Genomic DNA, 22,941 nt, shown 5'->3' with positions numbered 1-22,941 from the left:
ACATACATTTTCTATCATCAAACATCAAAATAAACATGTATTCATCAATGGAAAAACCTAAACCTTTAACAGTTTTGCAAATTAGTCCTTCTGCTAGCTAGATTAAGCTGCAACGATCTCAAAAACATAGAAATCATTAAAAATGGGATAAAAATCGTACCTAAATGGACAATGCAAGCTTGAACGAACTTATCATGCATCCATGGTGGTTTTTCTTAGCTTAAAATCAGTTAGGTGAAGAAGATAGACTAAAAAAATGGTCTTATTATACTTATTTAATCTTTATTTATCAATTTACAATAATAACCTTTAATTATAACATTAATATTCACTTAAATGGTGTCCATCTTTGTCCACTAACATTGACCATGGTTTAATTACAACATAAGGACCTCTAATTTTAAGATTCCATAGCTATTAGTTACCTTTAGCTCATATAACTCCACTTTTACACTTTACGCAATTTAGTCTTTTCTATCAAATCGAACACCCAAACGATAAAATTTCTTAACAAAATTTTCACACAATCATATTATCATACTGTAGACCTTAAAATAATAATAAAATAATTATTTTGACTTTGTATTTGTGGTCCCGAAACCACTGTTCCGATTTGACTAAAAACTGGCTGTTACAACTCTCCCCCCTTAGGAATTTTCGTCCCCGAAAATCTTACCAGAAAAAAGGTTAAGGTACTGTTTTCTCATAACTTCCTTGGGTTCTCACATGGCTTATTCGACCTCATGAGGTTGCACAAAAATTTTACCAAAGCTATGCTCTTGTTTCTCAATTCTTTAACCTCTCTAGCTAAAATTCTGATCAGTTCTTCGTTGTACGACATATCAAGATGAATTTCAATCTTTATTAGAGAAATGATATGCAATGGATCTAATCGATACCGTCTTAACATTAACACATGAAATACATTATAGATCTTTTCTAATTCTGATGGTAAAGCTAGCCGATATGCCACTGGCCCTATTCTTTCAATAATCTTATATAGCCCGATAAATCGCAGACTCAATTTGCCTTTGCGACCAAATCGAAGAATCTTCTTCTACGGAGATACTTTCAAAAATATTCAGTTGTCAATTTGAAATTCAATGTCTTTACATTTCAAATCCGCGTAAGATTTCTATCGATCTGAAGCTGCTATCAAACTGTCGCAAATTACTTTCACTTTATCTTCAGTCTCTCTAGCCAAATCAACCCTGTGACAGCCCTAATGTGACCCTAGTCGGAAAGTGGTTTCGGGACCACAAGACCGAGTCGTAAAATAATTAATTGCTATATTCTATGCTTATTATGTGTAAACATGAGTATGTGGAAGTTTCATTCCCTAATTTTATCAATTGCATGAGAAATTGTTAATAGGGATCGATTTGAGACATGGTGAAAATATGATAGTCCAATTTAAAATGGTCTATTAGTGCATGTACCAAAAAGAGTGGACTTGCATGTCAAATAGACCATTTTTGAATGTGAATGGCTGGCCAACATACACATGCATTATGGTGTTCCCTTGTCTTCATTTTTTTATATTTGGTGGGAATTATGTATAATAAATTTATATTAGTAAGTGGTGATAAAAACAAAGTTCCATCATCTTTTCTATCATCATGCCGAAACCATAAGGAAAAGAAAAGAAAAATGGAAGCTAGGACATTCGGCCAAGTGAGTTTATAGATTAAGGTATGATATCATGTGGTTCTTTTGGCATTTTTTTTGTGAAGTTGAGTTGTTTTGATGCTCATAACATGACCCATGCATTGATTTTTGAGTTGTGTTGCAAGAAACCTTTGGTTATGTTCTTATATGCCAAATTGATGATGTTTTGTAGTATGTGATTTGAAATGGTTATAGATGAATATGAACTAAGAAACATGTATTATTGAGTAAGTAGAAGATAGAATGGGGTTTAAATGGGAGGTTCATTTGATTTATTTTTGTCCTTGTATGAAAAGTGGTTCTTTGTTAAGGCCGAATGAGTCATGCTAGATTAGTTGAAAAGAATGTTCATGTTATGAGGTAAATTGAATAATTGACCGAAACATGGAAGGAAGGGCAAGATTTATAAATTATGTTTGAGGGTGAAAGGAATAATGAAAGTTGTATTAAGTTTAATGTGCATACTTTAGTCTAAGTGTTGAGGAGTATTCGGCTAAGATAGTTGAAATGTGGGTGTTGCCGATTTTTAAATTTAGATTATGGGAGTGGCTATAACGGGCATTAAGATGTTGAACTTAAGAAATTAGAAGTAAATGAACTTGATAGTATTTAAGAGATAGAGGTGATAGATTAATGTTGCACATTCGGCTATGGTTAGGCATGTTGATGATCTTATCTTGATTTAGATAATTAGGCATAAAAGGGTGGTAAAGGGGATGAAATTGTCGAATGATTAGTTGGGTAACAAAAGAAGCATTCGGCCATCACTTGAGAGCTTGTGTGATGTTGGGTTTAAAATTAGCAAAGGTAACTTACCTAATGCATGTGCATGTGTGATTAGATTTTTGATGATATGGTAGTTGCATGAGGTTATTAGCCGAATATACTAACATACATATACATGTGAAATTGGATTGTAAATATTTAGCAAGGTGGTTAAACTAGTTAAATTATTGATTAAGCTCAAGGAGTTAAAGGAGGTGAATCGAGCAAAGGCAAAGAAAAGGTCATCGAGTAGCCGAGTTGGAACCGTCTTACCCAACACGAGGTAAGTCATTAAGCATATAGTTGGTATTAATTCAAATGGTCATAACGTTTATGTAATGATGCTGAATGGAATGAATAAATATATATATGCATGTACGTATGTGATGATGAAAGTGTTGAATGAAAAGAAAAGAGGTGAGATGTATTGAGTTATTGATCTCGGCACTAAATGTGCGAGTATAAACATTTATGACCATGAGATTGGCGCTACGTGTGCGGGTTTAAATTGTGCAGCACTAAGTGTGCGAATTGACTATGTAGCACTAAGTGTGCGAGTTTGACTATGTAGCACTAAGTGTGCGAGTTGACTATGTAGCACTAAGTGCGCGAGTTTGATTATGTAGCACTAAGTGTGCGAGTTGATTATATAGCACTGAGTGTGCGGACTTAATATATATTCTTGAATCATTATGGACACTAAGTGTGCGACGCTATTGAGTCGATCACAGACAGCGGATCGGGTAAGTGTCTTGAGTTCATGGCTAATAGGTGCTATGTCTATACTTGGTGTTGAGCTTGGTAAGTTTGAACCTATGTGACAAATATACTTGAAGTCACGTACATGAAATTTATCGTAGAATGGGTGAAAGGCCGTTTAGTTGTATGTTTGTAACGAAAATAAAATGATTTATGAAAATGCCTCGAATATCCTATTGATGAGTATGTGGATTGTGAATGCATAAATTGGTATGAAATTAAACCGATAGGTCGGAGGAACTACGGTATGGTTCGGAATGGATGGAGTAATTAGCCTCGTTCCATTTTGTTTTCTCTTGTGATAATGTTATTGATGGATGGTAGTGCATAGCTTATGACTTACTGAGTTATAAACTCACTCGGTGTTTCCTTGTCACCTATTCTAGGTTTCTTGGACACATCTCTTTTTGCGTGGTCGGGCCGTCATCGAAGTCATCACACCGGATAGCAAGTTTTGGTACTTTCTTCTTAGTCGGCTTAGGAGAACATTTCGGCATGTATAGGCTATTATGTTGTGTTTGAACTTTGGTATGTAAACTTTAAGCCATGCGAAAATGGCATGAATGTTCGATTGAGTTGGATCAAGGAGTAGGCATGAAATGGTCCTAGTTACTTTCGTAACAGATGCTGGCAGCAGCAGTGACATGAGATTGAAAAATCACCAAAAAAAAATAGTAGGAGTGGAATTAATTGATGAATAAATTATGTATTCGAAGCTCGATGAGTCTATTTTCATATAGAAGCAACGAAAAGATCATATGGACAGTATGTTAAGAGATATTCAGGTTCTCGTGAGACAGGGCCAGAACGGTTTCTGGATTCCCTGTTCCGACTTTGGAAATTCATTATAAATCAACCAGAGATAATTAGGAGTCATACCATATATGTATAGATTCCTCTCTGAGTCTAGTTTCTATAGAAACAAACGGCATCAGTATTGAAACTCTGTGCAGGGAGATATCCAAGTCGTAATGCACAAAGGTCAGTGTAGTCGATCCCTGTAACATGGGAGACTTTGACTAATAAACTGTACTAATTGGTCCGACCAAAAATTCTAGAAAAAAATGTGTAGATGGGAATATGAGTCTATTTTCAGGGAAAATTTACGGAACTGGATTTCGAGTTTCAGAACTCGAGATATGATTTTTTTTGCGACTAGTACGCAGACTGGCAGCTTGTCTGGAAATTTTTTTTTTTGGGTTGAAGTCTGTTAACACCTCGTGTTCGACTCCGGCGACGGCCTCGGGTTCGGGGTGTTACAAACCCCGTCAATCTTTTTCTCACTAAGCTCAGTCCAATATAACAGAGTTCGGCACTTGCAACCATACAATGCTTTATACGGTGCCATCTTTATGCTCGTTTGAAAATTATTGTTATACGCGAATTCAACCAATGGTAAATATTTCTCCTAGTTGCCTTCAAACTCTAAAACACAGCAACAAAGCATATCTTCGAGAATCTGAATTACTCTCTCAGACTGACAGTCGGTTTGCGGATGAAATGTAGTACTAAAGCGAAACTGTGTACGCAAAGCTTCTTGCAATTTCTTCCAAAATCGCGACGTAAACCTCAGATCTCTATCCAAAATAATAGAAACTAGCGTCCCATGCAATCTAACGATCTATGAGATGTACAACTCAGCTAATCTATCAAGCGAAAAGTCTGTACGTATTGGAATGAAATGTACCGATTTCGTCTGTCAATCAACAACAACCCAAATAGCATCTTTCTTTTCCAGAGATAGGGGTAATCCCGATATGAAATCCATCGTAACTCTATCCCATTTCCCCTCTGGTATCATCACCGACTGTAGTAGTCCCGAAGGCACTTGATGTTCAGCTTTAACTTGTTGACAAACTAAGCATCTCGATACAAGCTCTAAAATGTCTCGTTTCGTACCCATCCACCAGTACAACTGTTTCAAATCATTGTACATTTTAGTACTTCCTGGATGAACAGATAAACAGCTATTGTGTGCTTCGTGTAGAATTTTCTGAATAAGCTCGGAATTCCTTTGTACACATAGTCTATCTTGGAACATTAAACAATCATCGGATCTGATTTGATAGTCTAAATCAGTAGTCGACTTGCACTGTAATTTCTTAGCTTGCAATTCATTATCACATTTGTTGAAGAAATAATAATTTACCTTTTAATTCAGCCAAATTCGAACCATCATTAGACAAAGTTAACTGTGTATTCATCACTCGCAAAGCAAATAAATATTTTTTACTCAAAGTATTCGCGACTACATTCGCTTTCCCCGGATGGTAATCAATCACTAATTCATAATCTTTCTACAGTTTGAGCCATATTCTTCGACGCAAATTCAAATATTTCTGAGTCATTATATACTTCAAGCTCTTGTGATCGGTAAAAATATGGCACTTTTCATTGAATAGATGATGTAACCAAATTTTCAATGCGAAAAACAATAGCGGCCAATTCTAAATCATGCGTCGGATAATTATTTTCATGCAGTTTCAACTGTCTGGAAGCATAAGCTATCACTTTTCCCTCTTGCATCAAAATACAACCTAAACCGTTTAATGATGCATCACTATAGATCGCAAATTCTTTACCTGGCTTAGGCTGAAATAAAACTGGTGTCTCAGTTAATAATGCTTTCAACTGTTCAAAACTCTATTGACATTTCTCGAACCACTCGAACTTCACATCTTTCTGTAGCAATCTAGTCACCAGTGTAGCAATCATTGTGACTGCTTTTACAAAATGCAATAGTAGTCAGGTAATCCTAGAAAGCTTCAGACTTCAGACACATTTCTTGGTGGTTTCCAGTCAACAACTACAGAAATCTTACTCGAATCAACTCAAATATCTTCCACTGAAATAATATGTCCCAAAAATCCAACCTCTTGGAGCCAAAATTCACATTTATTGAATTTAGCAAACAACTGCTTATCTCCTAATGTTTATAATACGATTCTCAAATACTCAGCATGCTCAGACTCATATTGGGAATAAATTAGAATGTCATCAATAAATACGACAGCGAACCTGTCCAAATACGATCTAAAAATCTGATTCATCAAATCCATAAAAACTGTAGGAGCATTGGTTAATCCGAAAGGCATAACAAGAAATTCATAATGTCCGTACGTTGTTCTGAACGTAGTTTTGATACATCTGAATCTTTAACTCGCAACTGATAATAGCCAATCTTAGATCAATCTTCGAAAATACTGTTGCTCCTTTCAACTGATCAAACAAATTATAAATTTTCAGCAAAGGATACTTATTCTTAATCGTACTCTTATTGAGATGATGATAATCAATATAGTCTCATCGATCCATCTTTCTTCTTTACAAACAACACTGGTGCACCTTAGGGCGAAAAACTAAGTCGTGTAAAACCTTAATCTGTTAACTCTTGCAATTAAGCTTTAATTTTTTCAATTCTGCCGGAGCCATTCTGTACGGAGCTATCGATATCGATGATGTTCCTAGCACCAGTAGCAAACTCGACTTCTCTGATTAGTGGAAACCCAGACAACTCTTCTGGAAACACATTCGGATACTCACAGACTACTGGTACTGATTCAATCTTCGATTCAGATACTTTTGTATCTAATACATGTGCAAGGTATGCATTACAATCTTTTCTCACATATCTCTTAGCTAACATCGACGATATCACAACAAACAATCCACTCAACTCATTTCATTCAATTCGAAGAATTTCACTATTTTGACATTTCAATTCAATAGTCTTTCGTCTACAATTCACAATAGCATCATGCAAAGTCAACCAATCCATGCCCAGAATCACGTCGAATTCATCAAGCGGTAAAAGCATAAAATTTTTCGAAAAATAGTAACCTCTAGTTATCAAAGGACAATTCTTGCAAACTTTATCAACTAGGACATACTTGCCTAAGGGATTCAATACTTTAATCACAAATTCGGTAGACTCAACAGACAAACTCTTACTAGACACTAAATTCATATAGACATATGAATGAGTCGATCCAATATCAATCAAGGCAATTACATTAGTGTCATAGATAGAAAATGTACAAGTGATAACATCTGGTGATGACACATCTTCGCGAGCACGAATAGCGTAAGCTCTGGCTGGCACTCTAGCCTCAAATCTCGCAGCAGAATCCTTTATCACACCTGTGCTACTAGTTACAATTCTCGTATTTCTAGTGGTCTCCCTCTAGCAGTTGTGTTACTCGGTCTTGCATTCTAAAATTTATCCTTCTCGGTTAATTCAAGACAATCTCGAATAAAGTAATCTAACGAACCACATTTGAAACAAGCTTTATTATTCATCCAGCAGTCTCCAAAATGTCATTGTCCACATAAGGACCTCTAATTTAAGATTCCATAGCTATTAGATACCTTTAGCTAATAGAACTCCACTTTTACACTTTATGCGATTTAGTCCTTTTTATCAAATCGAACACTCAAACAATAAAATTTCTTAACAAAATTTTCACACAATCATATTATCATACTTTAAACCTCAAAATAATAATAAATAATTATTTCAAATTCAGATTTGTGGTCCCAAAACCACTGTTTCGATTTGACTAAAAACAGGTTGTTACAGTCTCAATAAAAAATAACCCTCTACTTAGATAACCTTTCCCAACATAATCTCCATTACGGGAAAGTATAAGTTTATCGAATTCAAAGACTAGTTTAATGACTGCCTTATGCAATAATCCACAACTAATTAAATTCCTACATAGGGCAGGTACATAAAGGACATTATTCTAGAAGTAAGTTTGAGAAAAATCTTTCCTTTACTGAGTACTTCTGAGTTGCTAGAGTTACCTATGTAGACTTGTTCACCTTCAGCTACACTTTCAAACTCAGTGAACATTTTTCTGTTAGCGCAGAAATGTTTGAAGGCGCTTGTGTCTACAATCCACTCGACATTATTCTCGACCAGGTTTACTTCAAAAACTACAACATCTATCACCTTATTTGGATTTTCAACTAGATTTTCTTGTGGTTTGTTTTTTTTTTGGTGGTCAGAGCGTTGATATGCTTTGTATCTAGCTTTGCCACACACATATCATTTCACAAGATTGTTGTGTTTTTTTATTCTTTCCTGGTTTCCTGAAGTTGACAACCTTTTTGTTCTGGTGTTTTACTATCTTCTTTGAACTCCCAACATTTTTAGTCCTGTTCAATTTGGGACCAAAATTAGAAACAAATTCCACGTGTTAGCTTTTAAAGGAAATTGACTTGAGGTTATTAAGGCCTTATCTTTGAGACGATTGGCTTCCTCAATCTTTATATGGCTAATCAGTTCTTCTAGAGGAATGCCCCACTTCTTATGCTTCAGAAGATTATGGTAGTCGGACTAGATTTTGACAGTTTTTCAATCAGGACGTCTGCTTGGATAATTTCACATATCTTCATCCCTTCAGCTAGGAGGTCGGAGACTAACTTCTCATAGACGTGTACTTGATCCATAATTGGCTTATCATCAGTCATTTGAAATTTGAGTCACTCTCCAATGACATATTTCTTGATCCCAGCATCATTGGCTCCATATTTCTTTTCTAATGTATCCCAAATGGACTTAGTTGTCTTGTTTTTGAAAAATAGGTCAAAGAGGTTGATAGCCATGTGGCTTAACATGTGATATCTGACCATTTTGTTGTCCTTTTCAAACTTGAACTTTGTGGCATCAACATTCGAGTCTCTGAGAACAGTGACAGAATCTCTGGGTTTTTTGGTGACAAGTGGATTGAAGAGGATGTAGTCAATTTCAAGTTGTTTGAAGAATATGACCATCCTTTAGGACCAATGGCAGTAGTTAGTTCCATCAAGATGTTCGAGCTTAGAGAGATTAGGAATATATTTGTTGATTCGGGAATACATGTTTAACAGTAGTAGTAATTTATTTCTAATTTGTTGGAAAATATACTATTACAAAATAAACTTGTTAGCATTGATTGGAAAATAAATGAAGATTAAATGAATAAAGTATTGCTGTGTCATGGAAGAACCACTGCCTTAGAAATGAATTCACCCTTATTGGTGTAATCATATATTAGACATTGTCCCTGAAGGTTAAAAAAGTTCTTCAATATTCGTACACTCAAATAAGGAAGGTAAAAATCAATTGATATTATACTTCTGAAATAATCTGAAAATAGAATTAATCGGAAAAATCACACTAGGATCAATTCCCAGGAAAGTTTTGGAGGAGTCACAGACAGTCCCGCTTAAAACCTAAACTCCTAAATAGAATTTCCTCTAATGAAATTTAAGAAAAATTCTAAAGTTTTAGAAAGAATGAGAGAGTCAAGAGAGAGTAAAAAAAGCTTTATTTTTTCAATTATGTATCAGAAGGAAAAATGCCTCCTATTATAGGATTTTGGAAGGGGCAAAATGATAATATTTTCAGGTAATGGTCAGAAAAATCTTTAACATTTTTGTAACTGTAAAAAACAGTTTGTAATTGTTGGAAATAATGGTTTGTAACTGCTAAAATAAATTTGCATTACTAACAATTTTAAGCTTAATAATATTAGCAATTAATTTTCTTTAAATCAATCCTAAAATTTGAATTAAATGATAAAAAAATAGACAAAATTATCTTTAGATATCAAAATATATAATTTTTGTCAAATATAGATATCACCGTAAAAAAAATCAACTTTAAGTACAAAATAATACACTGAAAGGATGTAGAATTATAATTATAATTATTTATAGATGAGATTTGATTGTATGACTGAATTTACAAACCCTATTTAATATATATACAAGTTTCAGTAAAAGGTTGAATCCAATGCCTTTACTTTTAAGCACATGAATCTCCCTTATTCGAAAGCTTTTCATATAATTTCATTTGTTAAATAATCTTGATGAATCATGTAATGTTGAACTGAAACCAAAGTTTAAGGGTGCATGCAATGGTAGAGAAGAGCAAAAACTGCTGAAGATTACTAACAAGCTAGTTGGTTTTCTCTTTCAGGTGATTGCAATGATTCAGGGGATGAACCAATGCTTAAGGCAATCATCTCTAGGCAGCAATCACTTCAGTCGGAACATGGACTTGGTCAGCCCATGGTAATCTTCCATAAACCGGCTCATCTCACCTTCTTACCTTTGTTAATAATAATAACCTTTTTGGACTCAAAAACTGTAGGTTTGTGCAAAATATCCTTACTTAATGGATCAAGGCTATGGAGTTTTCCCTACTTTTGGACCTCAATTTTCGGTTTGTCTCTTCTATTTTCTCTACCTAACAACTTCTCTTGAATTAATTATACTGCTGGAGTTTTATCGTCATATATGGCACTGGATCTGCTTATTTCTTTCTGATCTATCAAATGATTATGAGCCACATATGTGGCAATGGATGCTCTACGGTTGAGAGATAGCTCCAAATCATCTATAACTGGATCTGTTTAATTCTTGCTAACCCTCATGACCATGGTCGAAATGTTCTTTATCTATATAATGCTCATGTAACCCAAATGTATGAAATTAGGGTCGTGTTATGCTGCCGTTGAACTTGGCTACTGAGGACGGACCCATATACGTAAATGCCAGGCAGTACAATGGAATCATTAGGCGTCGGCGATACCGTGCAAAGGCTGCACTTGAGACTAAAGTGACTAAAGCTCGGAAGGTATATGATCTTCTTTCTTTTGGTTTCTGAATCCTTTAGTTGGGAAAGTTTTGGCCCAAGCTTTTGTGGAGACAAGTTGGATATGGTATATTTAAACAGTACTAGATGGTTCTTGACTTGAAAACTGCATGAAATATTTAGATTATGCTTTTGTCCTACAGCCATATTTGCACTACTCGCGCCATCTGCACGCAGTGCGTCATCCAAGGGGAAATGGAGGCCTTTTCTTGAACACAAAAAGTTCAAACACCGGCAAAGATGGAATGCAGATGATGAAAGCTAATGAAGGGCAACTTTCTCGGCTTACAGGCTCACAAATTTCTCAAGTCCTACAGTCTGACAGTGGAACCATCAACTCGTACAAGGAACCAAATGGAGGAGGCTCAACATTTTCAGGGTCAGAGAGGTGAGCAGCAGCATGTATTCCAGGGGGGATCTCAGCAAGTGGGTTGCAATAGCAGATAAGTATTGTTGCAACCTGAAAATTTGATTCTCGGGGGATTAGTGGGGATTCGGTTTCCCACTTTCCCTGCAGCAACCAAAGGGATCAGGTTTCGGTTGCTAGGCAAATCATTCTTGGCTCGTCTCACTTAAAGCTCTTCTTTACCACTCTCAACGCCATTGCTCTCTTAGGTATGGTGGAAGATGCTCAATTAAACCTAGTATAAGATATATAATGGATCAGTCAGACTATATAAATGGAGTGTTTCCACTGATCCAACAAGAAAGAAAACTTCAAAGTTTGTTTAATTATTATTATTATTTTTTTTTTGTAATCCTAAATGTTTAGAATTGTGGAGTTCCTAACTCGGAATTATGTAGGTATATGTGAAATAATCTTTATGGTTGTGGTATTAGATGTGTTTTATATTATATTCTTGATCTACTTCGTTGGATTACTTTGAGAAGTGCTAAATTTGTCCATACCATTTTGCTTCCTCATGTATAATTCCGCGTATGATCTTGGGATTATTGTTGGTAGTTAAAATGAAAATGAAACCATTTAATATGGTATTTGTGTTATTTTTTTGGTCCAATTTGGTATTTGATCAAAGTTATATATTTTGGTACTTAAAGGTAACAAGGTTAATTATTTAGTGTTTAATTCAAGTTTTAGGGTTAATTTAATGGAAGTTAATTGGTAATATTATTAAGTTTGAATTTTTCATAATTTTTTTAATAAAATAAATTTAATACTAATTGTGAATTTATTTAATCTTGTGTTTAGTTTATCATATATAATATGATTGATATGATTTAATTCGAGTTTTAAGGTTGACTATAAATTTTTATCAACTCAACTCTAAAACCTGAATTCAATACTAAAAGTTAACACTGTTACCTTTATGAACCAAAATATTTAATTTTTATCAAATACAATACTAAATTATTTATTAAACCAAAGGAAAATTGCAAAGGAAAATCCGTAAAGAAATATAATGGGTTCATGTTTTACTAGTTTCAGGTGGCCCAACTAGAATCCAACCCAAAGTTGATAATCCAGATTCTGGACCAACACCAACTAAGGACACTTCAATGGAAAGACAGAAAAAATCCTGCCGAACCTTATCCATCTTCCAGCCATTTCCCATTTTAATTCCTTTTAGAATATCCCATTTCTTTTCATTGTTTCCATTGGTCATCCATTTCTTCTCTTTGGAGAAATATGTCAGCTCCTACACTCCCCATGGCAGCCGGTGTTGCAGCTGTCTCTTCTTCACTTTACAATAACACCAAACCCTCCTCTCTTTTTTCTTCATCGATTCACTTCCTTCCTTCAAGACTTAGCTCTAAGCAGTTAAAACCTTCCAACCTCAAAACCCAAAGCCTCAATTCCCTTCCTTTGTCTCTTAACTTATCTCTCCCACGTCTGCCCTGCTTTTCAGCAGCTTTTGACAGCTTCCAAGTTACTGAAGATGACCAAAGCAGTGGAGAAGAATACCCAGAAACAGAATCTCAAGACCTTGAAGAACAACCACAACAAGAGGAAGCTGAAGAAGATAAGGTTTCAGAGTCTGGCGGTGAAGAAGGAAAGTTGTATGTTGGGAATTTGCCTTATTCAATGACTTCTTCTGAGTTAACTGAGATTTTTAGTGAGGCTGGTAGTGTTGCTAAAGTGGAGGTTTGTGGATTTTTTTTCTTATTGTTTAACCATTCGATTTTGGGTTATCCTACTTTATTTTCCTTGTTCTTTTTTTTTCTTTGGCTAATGGTTTTTTCTCGTTTAATTTTGTTTAATAGATTGTTTATGATCGAGTTACGGATAGGAGCAGGGGATTTGGCTTTGTAACAATGGGGAGCGTTGATGAGGCCAAAGAAGCAATTAGACTGTTTGATGGATCTGTAAGTTCAATAATAGAGTTTTATTTTGACTTTCTACATTAACCATCGCTTGAACCTTCAATTCCCAATGAAATATTATAAATGTATAGACGAAAAGACCATAAAGTAGCTTCTTCTTTTTTTTATCACTAATTTGTTTGCATTGCCTGATTAAACATTTGATGTTGACTGTTGGAACTACTTCCGTTTGAATTCCGGTTTTAATCATTATCTCAACTTAGTCTTAGATCAACTATGTTTATCTGTTATGACATCAGAGCAAATATTGCTCTAAAGAGCTAATATTTGGATCCTGCATGATTCATCTTCTTCTAATGATCAACACTCCTAGAACCACACAAAAGCCCTCTACTCTTCCATCCTCTTAATGTCAGATTCAATTAGATTATATGATTATTAGGTTTACAATTGAAGGGTATTTATTTGATTTTTGGAGCACCATTTCTGTGGGATATTCCATTTTGACTTACTAGTAAATTGTTTGTTCCTAAATGCTAACAGCAAGTCGGAGGTCGGACAGTGAAGGTGAACTTCCCGGAGGTCCCAAAAGGAGGTGAGAGGGAAGTAATGGGACCAAGGATTCGGAGAAGTTACACAAGCTTTATCGACAGCCCTTACAAGATCTATGCAGGAAACCTAGGTTGGCGTGTCACTTCAGAAGGTCTCAGAGACGCATTTGCTAGCCAGCCAGGCTTGTTGAGTGCTAAAGTCATCTATGAAAAGGACACGGGAAGGTCTCGTGGTTTTGGATTCATTTCCTTCGAGTCAGCAGAGACCGTTGAGTCTGCTCTAACTGCCATGAATGGAGTGGTAAGAGTCAGTTACTGAATAACTCAGCATTGAAGTTTTGATTCCCTTTTTAATGTGTGTTTCAATATGGTCACGCTTGTAGGAGGTTGAAGGTCGACCTCTACGATTAAATATGGCTGCAGATAGAGCTCCTCGTACTCCTTTGCCTGCCGAAAATAGTCTTGAGAGGAGCGAATTGGTTTCAAGCGTCACTGTTTGATAGGTATACTAAAACAAATAGGTGATTTTGAAAGGAGGATCTAGAAAATTATGCAGATATATTACCTTTCACTTCCAGATTATGTTTCCATAAATATCATTTTCCACCTTATTCAAGAACTGATTAAAAATGTGTTGCATGTAAATCATAGAGAGAAGGGAGATGATTCACTCGACTTCTAAATTTTGGACTATATGTAGTTCTACATTGTTTGAGTTATGCATATTATGACAATTCCAAAAGTAAAAATTCCTATAGACGTCCATTCTTATTTGGTTAAATAGTCACTTCGATTCTTTCTTGTTGCACTAAGGTTGAGTTGGCCAATTATGAACTTTGGGTCTTGATAAATTTCTGGGCAATTCCCATGAACCATGATTTGCATAACACACGAAATACCTAAAATTGCAACCAGAAATACCTGCAAGTGTTCTAGCTGAGTAATGTCACGGATTTCTTTTGAGCAAACCCCTCGGATTCCTTGGGGGTCCAATATGGAGCAGTAAGGTGTGGTCTTGGTCTTGAGAATTTTCGGTCAAGACCGGGACATCAGCATCCTGAGTACGCATCTTGATGACAGGACAGGGGCCTTAGTGAACTTCTGGCTAGACCAATCCTTCATTGGCGGAGAATGATAAATTTGTTTGGAGAGATGACACAGAGAAACTTCTCAATGTAAAAGGTATACGAATTCCTTTGGGAGGAACAGTGATAATAACTGTTGAAACTATTTTTTGTTATTTAAAAAAAAAACGGGGGTCGACTTTAGTTTTGAAAATGATAAACGAAAATTGAGAGTCGCCACCAATCTTTTTTTGTTTAGGTGTGATCAGGTCAATTAGAAATTTGGTCATTTTAATAAAATATTTTGATTTACTAAAACAATGATCTTGGTCTACGAAATTTGAGAAAACGGGTTCGCGAGTCGGTTACGTATGAGGAAGGATTAGCACCCTGGTAACGCCTAAAATCGGTACCTAATTGATTAATTAATGTCTTGATGTCGAAAGTTGAAAAGATTTTAAAATAAAATTTAAAATATAATCCCTTTTTATGAATGTTCGTTTTACAAAAATATTTGAATAAATCGAAATGGAAGCTAAAGACCTTATCTCGAAGTAATTAAACGTCACATTTAACATGTTAGGACATGACATTTTAAATTATCGAGAATAAGCTTGTCTTTTGATTTTCAAAACTCATGCATTTTAATTTCAAAAGGATATTCGATCATTTGGATCAAACGGAAAAAAATCGAAACCTAGCACGTTAGGGCACGATTTTTTGAATTTCTCAAACATATTTCTTTGGAGTTCTAGCATTTGTTCTCGCATATCTTGTTGAATTTTGATCAATTGCTCTTGCATTTGTATTTGCCTTTGCTCTATTCTCTCTAACCTTTGGCCCATATCCTTTTTCGGTTCTGAAATAATTTTACCTAATTAAGGTCCTTTAGTGAAAGTTTAATGCAAATGATGCAATGCAATGCAAATGTATGGAATGAATGCAAAAGAAAGGAAGGCGTTGATTCTGAATTTAATTTCATTAGAACAACTTTTCTAGAAAACAAATTCTTTTACATAAAACGGATTACATATACGGCCTTTCTCTCATATTCCAAGCGAAGACACCTATCTTTCTTTTCATATCCGGATGTTATGGTCGAGTCTTGCGAATTTTCTAAGATGTCCCCATTAACTCCTTTTTGCTTGATCCAGGCTGTGACTTGTTGCTCACTTATCCCCGCGATACTCGTCAGTTCCTTTAAGAAAGTTGAGACGTGATGGCTCTCGAATAACCTTTGTCGGTTTTAATCCTCGAGAAATGAAACAAAGTTGTGTATTTCTTCATGGGCTATCAGCCTTCTTTCATTGTGTTTACTTGGACCATATTTAGACAACCGTGTTATAATCTACTTTATCAAGAAATTCGTTTTCTTATGACAAACTGTTCTATTTAGCAATCAAATATGAATCAACACCTCCTTTCTATGATGATGTAATGCAATGCAGTTATAAACAAAACAAAAACAAAACACGTTAGTACAGGAGAAATAAATAACAAATAAAGCACCTATTCGGGTGACCACTAGGGGTTCGGAGTGGCTCTACTTAGGGTAAGCTCATAGGTCTCTCTATATGTGGCTCGGTTCTAGAGTAAGGGTACTCGAACCAGCAGATTCCTCGATCCTCACCCATTATAGGCTCATATGAATCGAGTTCGGTTCAGGGGAATACATTTCCCTATGACCATGCGGAGATGAAAATCTCACGAAATCATAGGTACGGATGTATCCCGGAAGTAATCGACTAGCCTATGCGGAAGTGAAAACCTCACGAAGACATAGCTTCTCACTCCCACTTAAAAGGTGTGACCACATCGGTCATGCAATGCAATGTGCGAGGATATATGCATAAGAAAAACTCGAAGCAATAAAGAAAATAGGAAAAATAATGAAAACCGTAAGAAAAACGGACGAAATGCAATGAAGGGATCATAAGTTTAAAATGAGTTTTCAATATTCAACAAAGGAAAAAAATCAATCAATTTACGGATCGACTCTCAAGTTCCCCAGAGGAGTCGTCAAGCTGTCGAAACTATTTTCTGTTATTTTAAAAAAAAAGGGGGTCGACTTTATTTTTGAAAATGATAAATGAAAATTGGGAGTCGCCACCAATCTTTTTTTTTAAGTGTGATCGGGTCACCTAGAAATTTGGTCATTTTAATAAAATATTTTGATTTACTAAAACAACGATTTTGGTCTACGAAATTTGAGAAAACGGGTTCGGGAGTCAGTTACGTACGAGGAAGGATTATCACCCTCGTAACGCCCAAAATCGGTACCTAATTGATTAATTAATGTCTTGATGTCGAAAGTTGAGAAGATTTTAAAATAAAATTTAAAATATGATCCCTTTTTATGAATGTTCGTTTTACAAAAATATTTGAATAAATCGAAGCGGAAGCTAAAGACCTTCTTATCTTGAAGTAATTAAACGTCACATCCAACACGTTAGGACACGACATTTTAAATTATCGAGAATAAGCTTGTCTTTTGATTTTCAAAACTCATGCATTTTAATTTCAAAAGGATATTCGATCATTTGGATCAAACGGAAAAAAATCGAAATCCAGCACGTTAGGGCACGATTTTTCAAATTTCTCAAACACGAAATATTGCCTTTATTAGAGAATTTTCTTTTTATGAAATAATAATAAATATGAAATTTAAAACGATGTGTATTTCTTTTGTTTAGAATAGTAATTTGCGAATAAGATTATTATGTCGATAAATAATAAGAATGTGAATATACGAAAAAAGGTTCACAATAATCACATAATTTGTACTTCTTAACTGTTTGATATGAACGAACAAATAAGAGATAACTAACATAATATAATGACACAAAAATAATGATAACAATGATAAAATTTAAATTAATAAACGATTAAAATAAATAAACACAAAGGCAAAATAAAAGAAAATAAGAAACAATTGTAAAATATGATGAAGGAAATAATACATGGAACAAATTAAGAGTGAACATGAAAATGACTTAAAACAACAATATATGTAGCAACTTAAAACCAATAAAGTATAAAAACAATTTAAATTAGAGCTATATGAAACCACTTGACATGAAATATATAAATTTTAAAGAAAACTTATGGAAGAAATTTAAAATGAGTAATAGAAAATGGTTCAAGATAAATAATATATACATTATAAAATAAAGTATAAATCAATTTGAAATAAATAATTTATAAAACAATTTAAAGTAAATAATATATAAAATAATTTTAAAAAATAATACAAAACGAATTAAAATAAATAATATGGTAAAACAATTTAGAACAAATACCATAGGAAAAAACTTAAAATAAATAATAATAAAACTGTTCAAAATAAATATTATGAAAGATTTATAATGAATAAAAGAAAACAAAACAAAAAAAGAATACAATATAATGAAAATAAGATGACAATAAAATAATGTATGTATACACGATATATATATATATTTAAAAAAAAAAGGTGAAAGCCAGTAATAATAAATAAATAAATAATACTAAAATAAAATAGATTCATAAAAAGGGTTAAAATTAAGCAAAGGATTAAATCGGGATTAAGACGAAATTTTGGGTCTAAATCGTAATAAACCGATAAATAGATTGGGACTAAAGTGGAATGCGCGTAAAGAAAAGAGGATTAAGAATGCAAATAAACCAGATCCAGAAATGAAGTGTTTAAATGTAGACTAAAATGAAATTGGCATAAAATTCCTAGGCCAATTTTTTTTTTTTTTAAAAAAAAGAAGAACAGGGGCCTAATCCAATAGCAGCGCAAAAGAGAAGGACTGGCCACGCAAATCACCCATTTTAGGCGCACAGACCCCTTCTCTTTTACCCAAACGGCGTTGTTTTATAGTTCTATAAGAACCATGTTTTTTTTTTGTTTAAAACATTTCACTTCACATTAAAAAAAAAAAAACCAAAACCTAAAAAAGAAATCCTCTCTTAAGAACCCCCAATCCCCGATGAAGCAAATCCGGTCAACTCCGCCATGGCTCTGCCTTATATGGTGGCCAGAGACCTATAAACCCACCTTTCTCACCGATTTTTGGAGCCCATCATCTATAAAGCATAGATTCAAGGGCAAAACTCCGAGAACATGGCCAAAATCGGTGGAGCAACCAAGAAATGCATATTTATTCTCCTTTTTCGATTTGACCCGAATGGAGAACGGCCATCAACAAGGTAAGTTTTCTTCCCCCCTTTATTTTACTACTTATATTATTATCTTGTTAAAAAAAAACAAAAAAGTAATCAGAATAAACAAGAACGAAACCAAAATCACCAAAGAAAATCACCTTTTTTCTCTCTGTATATTTCTTTTTCGTTTTTATACATGCGTTTTTTTGTAAAAGAAGTCGAAGAAGAAGAAAACACAAATGCCCATCGTTGTTTTTATAGACCATTACAAACTGTTTGTTTGTTCGTTCTATTTTTGTCGTTTTCTCATTGTCTGCTTCTATCTTGCGTGTTTGCTTCATTTTACAGGTGTCAGAGGCATGTGGAGGCAAGCCGAGCGGCGGTGGCAAAGCCAAGGGTGGCGTGCGGCGCTGGTTAAGCTGAAGGAGGCTAGGGTTTGTTGGCTGAAAAGTTTTAGGATTAGTTGGGCTAGGGTTTAGTTTTGGGCTTGGGTATTGGGTTAATTTGTAATGGGTTTTAATTGGGAATAATAGACTGTTGTTGGTTTATTGAGTCCGGTCAAATTTGGGCATTTACAATAACAAGAAGTGGAAAGCCCTTTGCAAACTCAACCTACCATCGGAAAATTTGTAACCATTATCCCCTGCGACAGGCAACGACATTTGCCCAATACGTCTCTTCCTCGAGGGCCATATGGTTTGGATGCCCTTTCTTGCTAGCCTTAAATTTTAACAATCACCTTTAAAAATTTTAGAATTTTATCTCGAGTATTTAACAAATATATATGCATTAGGAGTAAATAATAAATTAAGATTCGAAAGAAGCTTATAGTATTGTTTTTTGGTTGATATGCTGAATGCTATTTATTTCGTTTGATCCTAAGCATGAAGGAAATCAAACAAGCCAATATTCAGAGTTTCAATTTCTTAATATATTAAAATATGACAAAAGCTTATCATATCAGTTAAAGTCGTGTTGCATTTTTTTAATGTTTTATTTTATTTTTTTGAATTTTTCCATTTTATTTTTGAATTTTTATACTTCTTTATTCATTTTGAACAAATATAGAGACATGATTGTTTAAATTTAAATCAACATGGAGAACCACATTCCAAATATGTATTTTATAATTTATTTATCCAAATTCATTTTCATTGGCATGATGTTTCAACAGACCATTTCCGTGAAAACTCAATTGATTTTTATATATTTGAAATTATTTTAGGAAAGATTTTTGGCATTTAAACCAAATTGTCAAGTGGCAGCTACCAGTCCTCAGCTTGCATTTATTTAATTAAAAATTAAATTCCTATTCAGTCACCCACCATCGTTGAATTTGATTCCGAAAGCAAGAAACTGGCAAATATGTATATTCAGGAAACAGGTCACCCACGAACTATATAATATTATTTAATGGAACACTATTTCATTTAATAAACAGTAAAATATATGTAATAGTAACAATGAAAACAGAAAAGAATTCAACCAAAAAAAACTAGTTACAGGGAAGAATCTATAAACCTATCCAAAGAAATAATAAGATGCAAAATCTCGAAATCTCAATGAACAATACTGCATACCTAACATGTCAACCTAAGTTCAAGCAGTAGGTGGAGCTGGCGGGGTTGGTGTTGGATTGTTGTTACCACCGCCGCCACCACCGCCATTGTTTTCCCATGGTTTAACAGTGAACAACACCACAAATAAGACGATCACCAGCAACAGTATGATAGCATAACAAGTCCATTTCCTGGTGTTTTTCTGGTAATTCCTAGCTGTTTGAAGCCTCTCAGTTCCACCTCTCACAAATGAATTAGCCCTATTCACATGGCTCTCGATATCATCCAATTGCTCTCCTTGAGCCTGAACCAGCACCGCCATGTCCAAGAAAACTTGATGCAATTCCTTGAGATTCTTCTCCAAATCCTTAGCAGCATCATGCCTTTCTTGAATCTCATAGATGGTGTCCAAAATTCTGCCCCTCCCTTGTTCTTGAATGGCTTTTTGCAAAAAACTCTCACTCTCTCCTTCAAATCAGAACACAAACACCAATCTGAATTGTTAATTAAACCAAAACAACTAAGAATTTGAATTAAACATTACTGCACTATATGAAAATCATTCCAATATTAGATTACGCCCGAATTTTCATTTAAATATTTCATTGACAATCAAACCAAATCATCCATGAATCCCGCAGTTTCCCGGAAAATTTCCTAGCGGAGAGCAGCTAAAACTTGAAATAGAAAAAAAGAAGATGAAACTGACCTGTTGAAATCAAAAGATCAAGAGTTTTCTCATCTGGGTTTTCTCCTGTAACCGTGAAATATCTTCTTTGAACAGTTTCTCTATACTCTGACGAGATCTTTTCCCTCAACCCATTAAAACTCTCCATAGAATCCTTCAACTTCTTTCTCAGCCCGTTCACAACCGACGTCCTCGTCCTGTCCGAAGAAGAACCCGGTCCACAGCCAAGTAAACTCCGGTTAGAGGCGTTGGAGCGGTCAAGCGCTTCCAACCTAACCTTAATGAGCTTGGCCTTTTTCAAGGCCATGGCTACATCAGCATCCATCTTTGCTCTCAATTCTTTCACGGCTTTCGCATTGTGCAACGTCTTGCTTCGCTCGTGAGACGATGAAAGGTCGTGGTTTAGCCTCTCGAGTTCTTTGAGCTCGTCTTTGATGGACTCGACGTCTTCGAAGAACTTGTCGAGGTTAACACCGCCAGAGGTGGAGGAAGACTGAGTCATCTCGATTACATGGTGATCAGGGGACGCCTCTTCGCTCCGGAAGCGAGAGAAGGAGCCTGAGAACAGATTGTTCATCTTGGGGATTTCAGGATCAGAAAGAAATTATATGAATACGGGTGAAAAAGATTGGTGTATCAAGTCATAAACATGAAAATCTTGATCAGAAAAATGGGATTTTGAGAAAGGGTGAAAAACAGAGATTTTGAAGGTTGAAGGAGGCAGCTGAGGGGGAAGGTGGGATTTTGGTCAATTAAGTCCCGAGTTTCAACAAAGGGGGGTCGAAGAAGTCAAATGGGGAAGGAGAAGGTGAGATAAACATGTAATTGTTTATTGTTTTTTTAAATAGGAAGGGAGTACAGATTTGAAAAGGGGAAAACGAGGAAACATCTTGGAAAGGGGAAGAAAATAAAGAGGGCCATGACTGAGTCAGGAACCGAGTCGCATTGTTTTTTCCGTTTGGTAAGTTCGAATGTTCTTACGAAGAATAGTTGAGGGGGAAAACGCGTTGGAGTTGGGGGGGGGGCGGGGGGGTGAGGAAGATTTTTTATTTGGGTAATTGATTTGATTTACTAGTAATTTGTTCCTTTCTAGTTATATATATTGGTTTAATTTTTATATTACTATTTTTTTAATATAAATTTAAAAATATAGATGAATTTTAATTTAATATGTAGTTATATATAAGAATTTTAATTGTGATTTAAATATATACTTAAAATATTATTTATGTATCTAATATATAAATATAAAATGATGTTATATTAATAATTGTATTAATAATTTACCAGAATTGAATCAAATCAAAATTTTATATATAAGATTACATAAAATTTAAATTCATGTATAAAAGTGCATATTAAACTATAATTTATAAATAAATTTAAGATTTATTTTTTTAGAAAAATAAATTCTGATTTGAAAAAACTTTTGTTTGTGAGGAAATCAATCATTTGAATATTTTAACAACTAAAAATTAGGTAAATACTAGTTGAAACGTGTAATTTTTATTTTTGTAAGTTTTAAACATATTAGGGAATATTTTTTATTAACTTCAAAAAAGTAACATAATGCGACGAAATAAAGAAGACAAACTAAACTCAAGCTAATAAACATACTCATATATTTCCTCTTATATCCTTCTTTTATTAGCAAAAGAAATGACCACCTAAATTAAGATTTGGCAAAAAATCATTTAAAGAGGCAATAAGATTTACTTGTGATAAAACCATCCTAACTAAATAATGAATCATTTTATTAGCTTTTCGTGCCCAAGAAAATAACAATTTTAAACTAATATCCCAAACTCTA

General features: G+C 34.5%; 4 protein-coding genes across 4 annotated transcripts; 3 read left to right on the top strand and 1 right to left on the bottom strand.

Moving 5' to 3' along the window:
* Nucleotides 1-9,570: 9,570 nt before the first annotated feature.
* On the top strand, nucleotides 9,571-11,487 carry LOC107917372 (nuclear transcription factor Y subunit A-10). The gene is made up of 6 exons (XM_016846730.1): nucleotides 9,571-9,586; nucleotides 10,160-10,254; nucleotides 10,334-10,405; nucleotides 10,679-10,819; nucleotides 10,981-11,225; nucleotides 11,355-11,487. Exons 1-6 carry the CDS (start codon nucleotides 9,571-9,573, stop codon nucleotides 11,485-11,487), a joined length of 702 nt encoding a protein of 233 aa, XP_016702219.1.
* An 856-nt stretch (nucleotides 11,488-12,343) lies between these two features.
* On the top strand, nucleotides 12,344-14,428 carry LOC107914412 (RNA-binding protein CP33, chloroplastic). The gene is made up of 4 exons (XM_016843325.2): nucleotides 12,344-12,941; nucleotides 13,061-13,162; nucleotides 13,664-13,972; nucleotides 14,055-14,428. Exons 1-4 carry the CDS (start codon nucleotides 12,486-12,488, stop codon nucleotides 14,169-14,171), a joined length of 984 nt encoding a protein of 327 aa, XP_016698814.1. The 5' UTR covers nucleotides 12,344-12,485; the 3' UTR covers nucleotides 14,172-14,428.
* A 4,200-nt stretch (nucleotides 14,429-18,628) lies between these two features.
* Nucleotides 18,629-19,632, top strand: LOC107917968 (uncharacterized). Its single transcript, XM_016847423.2, has 2 exons — nucleotides 18,629-18,929; nucleotides 19,233-19,632. Exons 1-2 carry the CDS (start codon nucleotides 18,710-18,712, stop codon nucleotides 19,361-19,363), a joined length of 351 nt encoding a protein of 116 aa, XP_016702912.1. The 5' UTR covers nucleotides 18,629-18,709; the 3' UTR covers nucleotides 19,364-19,632.
* Nucleotides 19,633-20,256: 624 nt separating this feature from the next.
* On the bottom strand, nucleotides 20,257-22,204 carry LOC107914414 (syntaxin-121). The gene is made up of 2 exons (XM_016843326.2): nucleotides 21,153-22,204; nucleotides 20,257-20,911 (listed from the first exon to the last, which is right to left on the bottom strand). The coding sequence occupies exons 1-2, from the start codon at nucleotides 21,706-21,708 to the stop codon at nucleotides 20,484-20,486; spliced, it is 984 nt and encodes a 327-aa protein (XP_016698815.1). The 5' UTR covers nucleotides 21,709-22,204; the 3' UTR covers nucleotides 20,257-20,483.
* Between the last annotated feature and the right edge of the window lie 737 nt (nucleotides 22,205-22,941).

Source organism: Gossypium hirsutum, chromosome A04 (assembly GCF_007990345.1).
Source record: "Gossypium hirsutum isolate 1008001.06 chromosome A04, Gossypium_hirsutum_v2.1, whole genome shotgun sequence".
Lineage (NCBI taxonomy): Eukaryota > Viridiplantae > Streptophyta > Magnoliopsida > Malvales > Malvaceae > Gossypium > Gossypium hirsutum.
The sequence above is the reverse complement of the archived record's forward strand: the minus strand, read 5'-3'. Positions and strand labels throughout refer to the sequence as shown.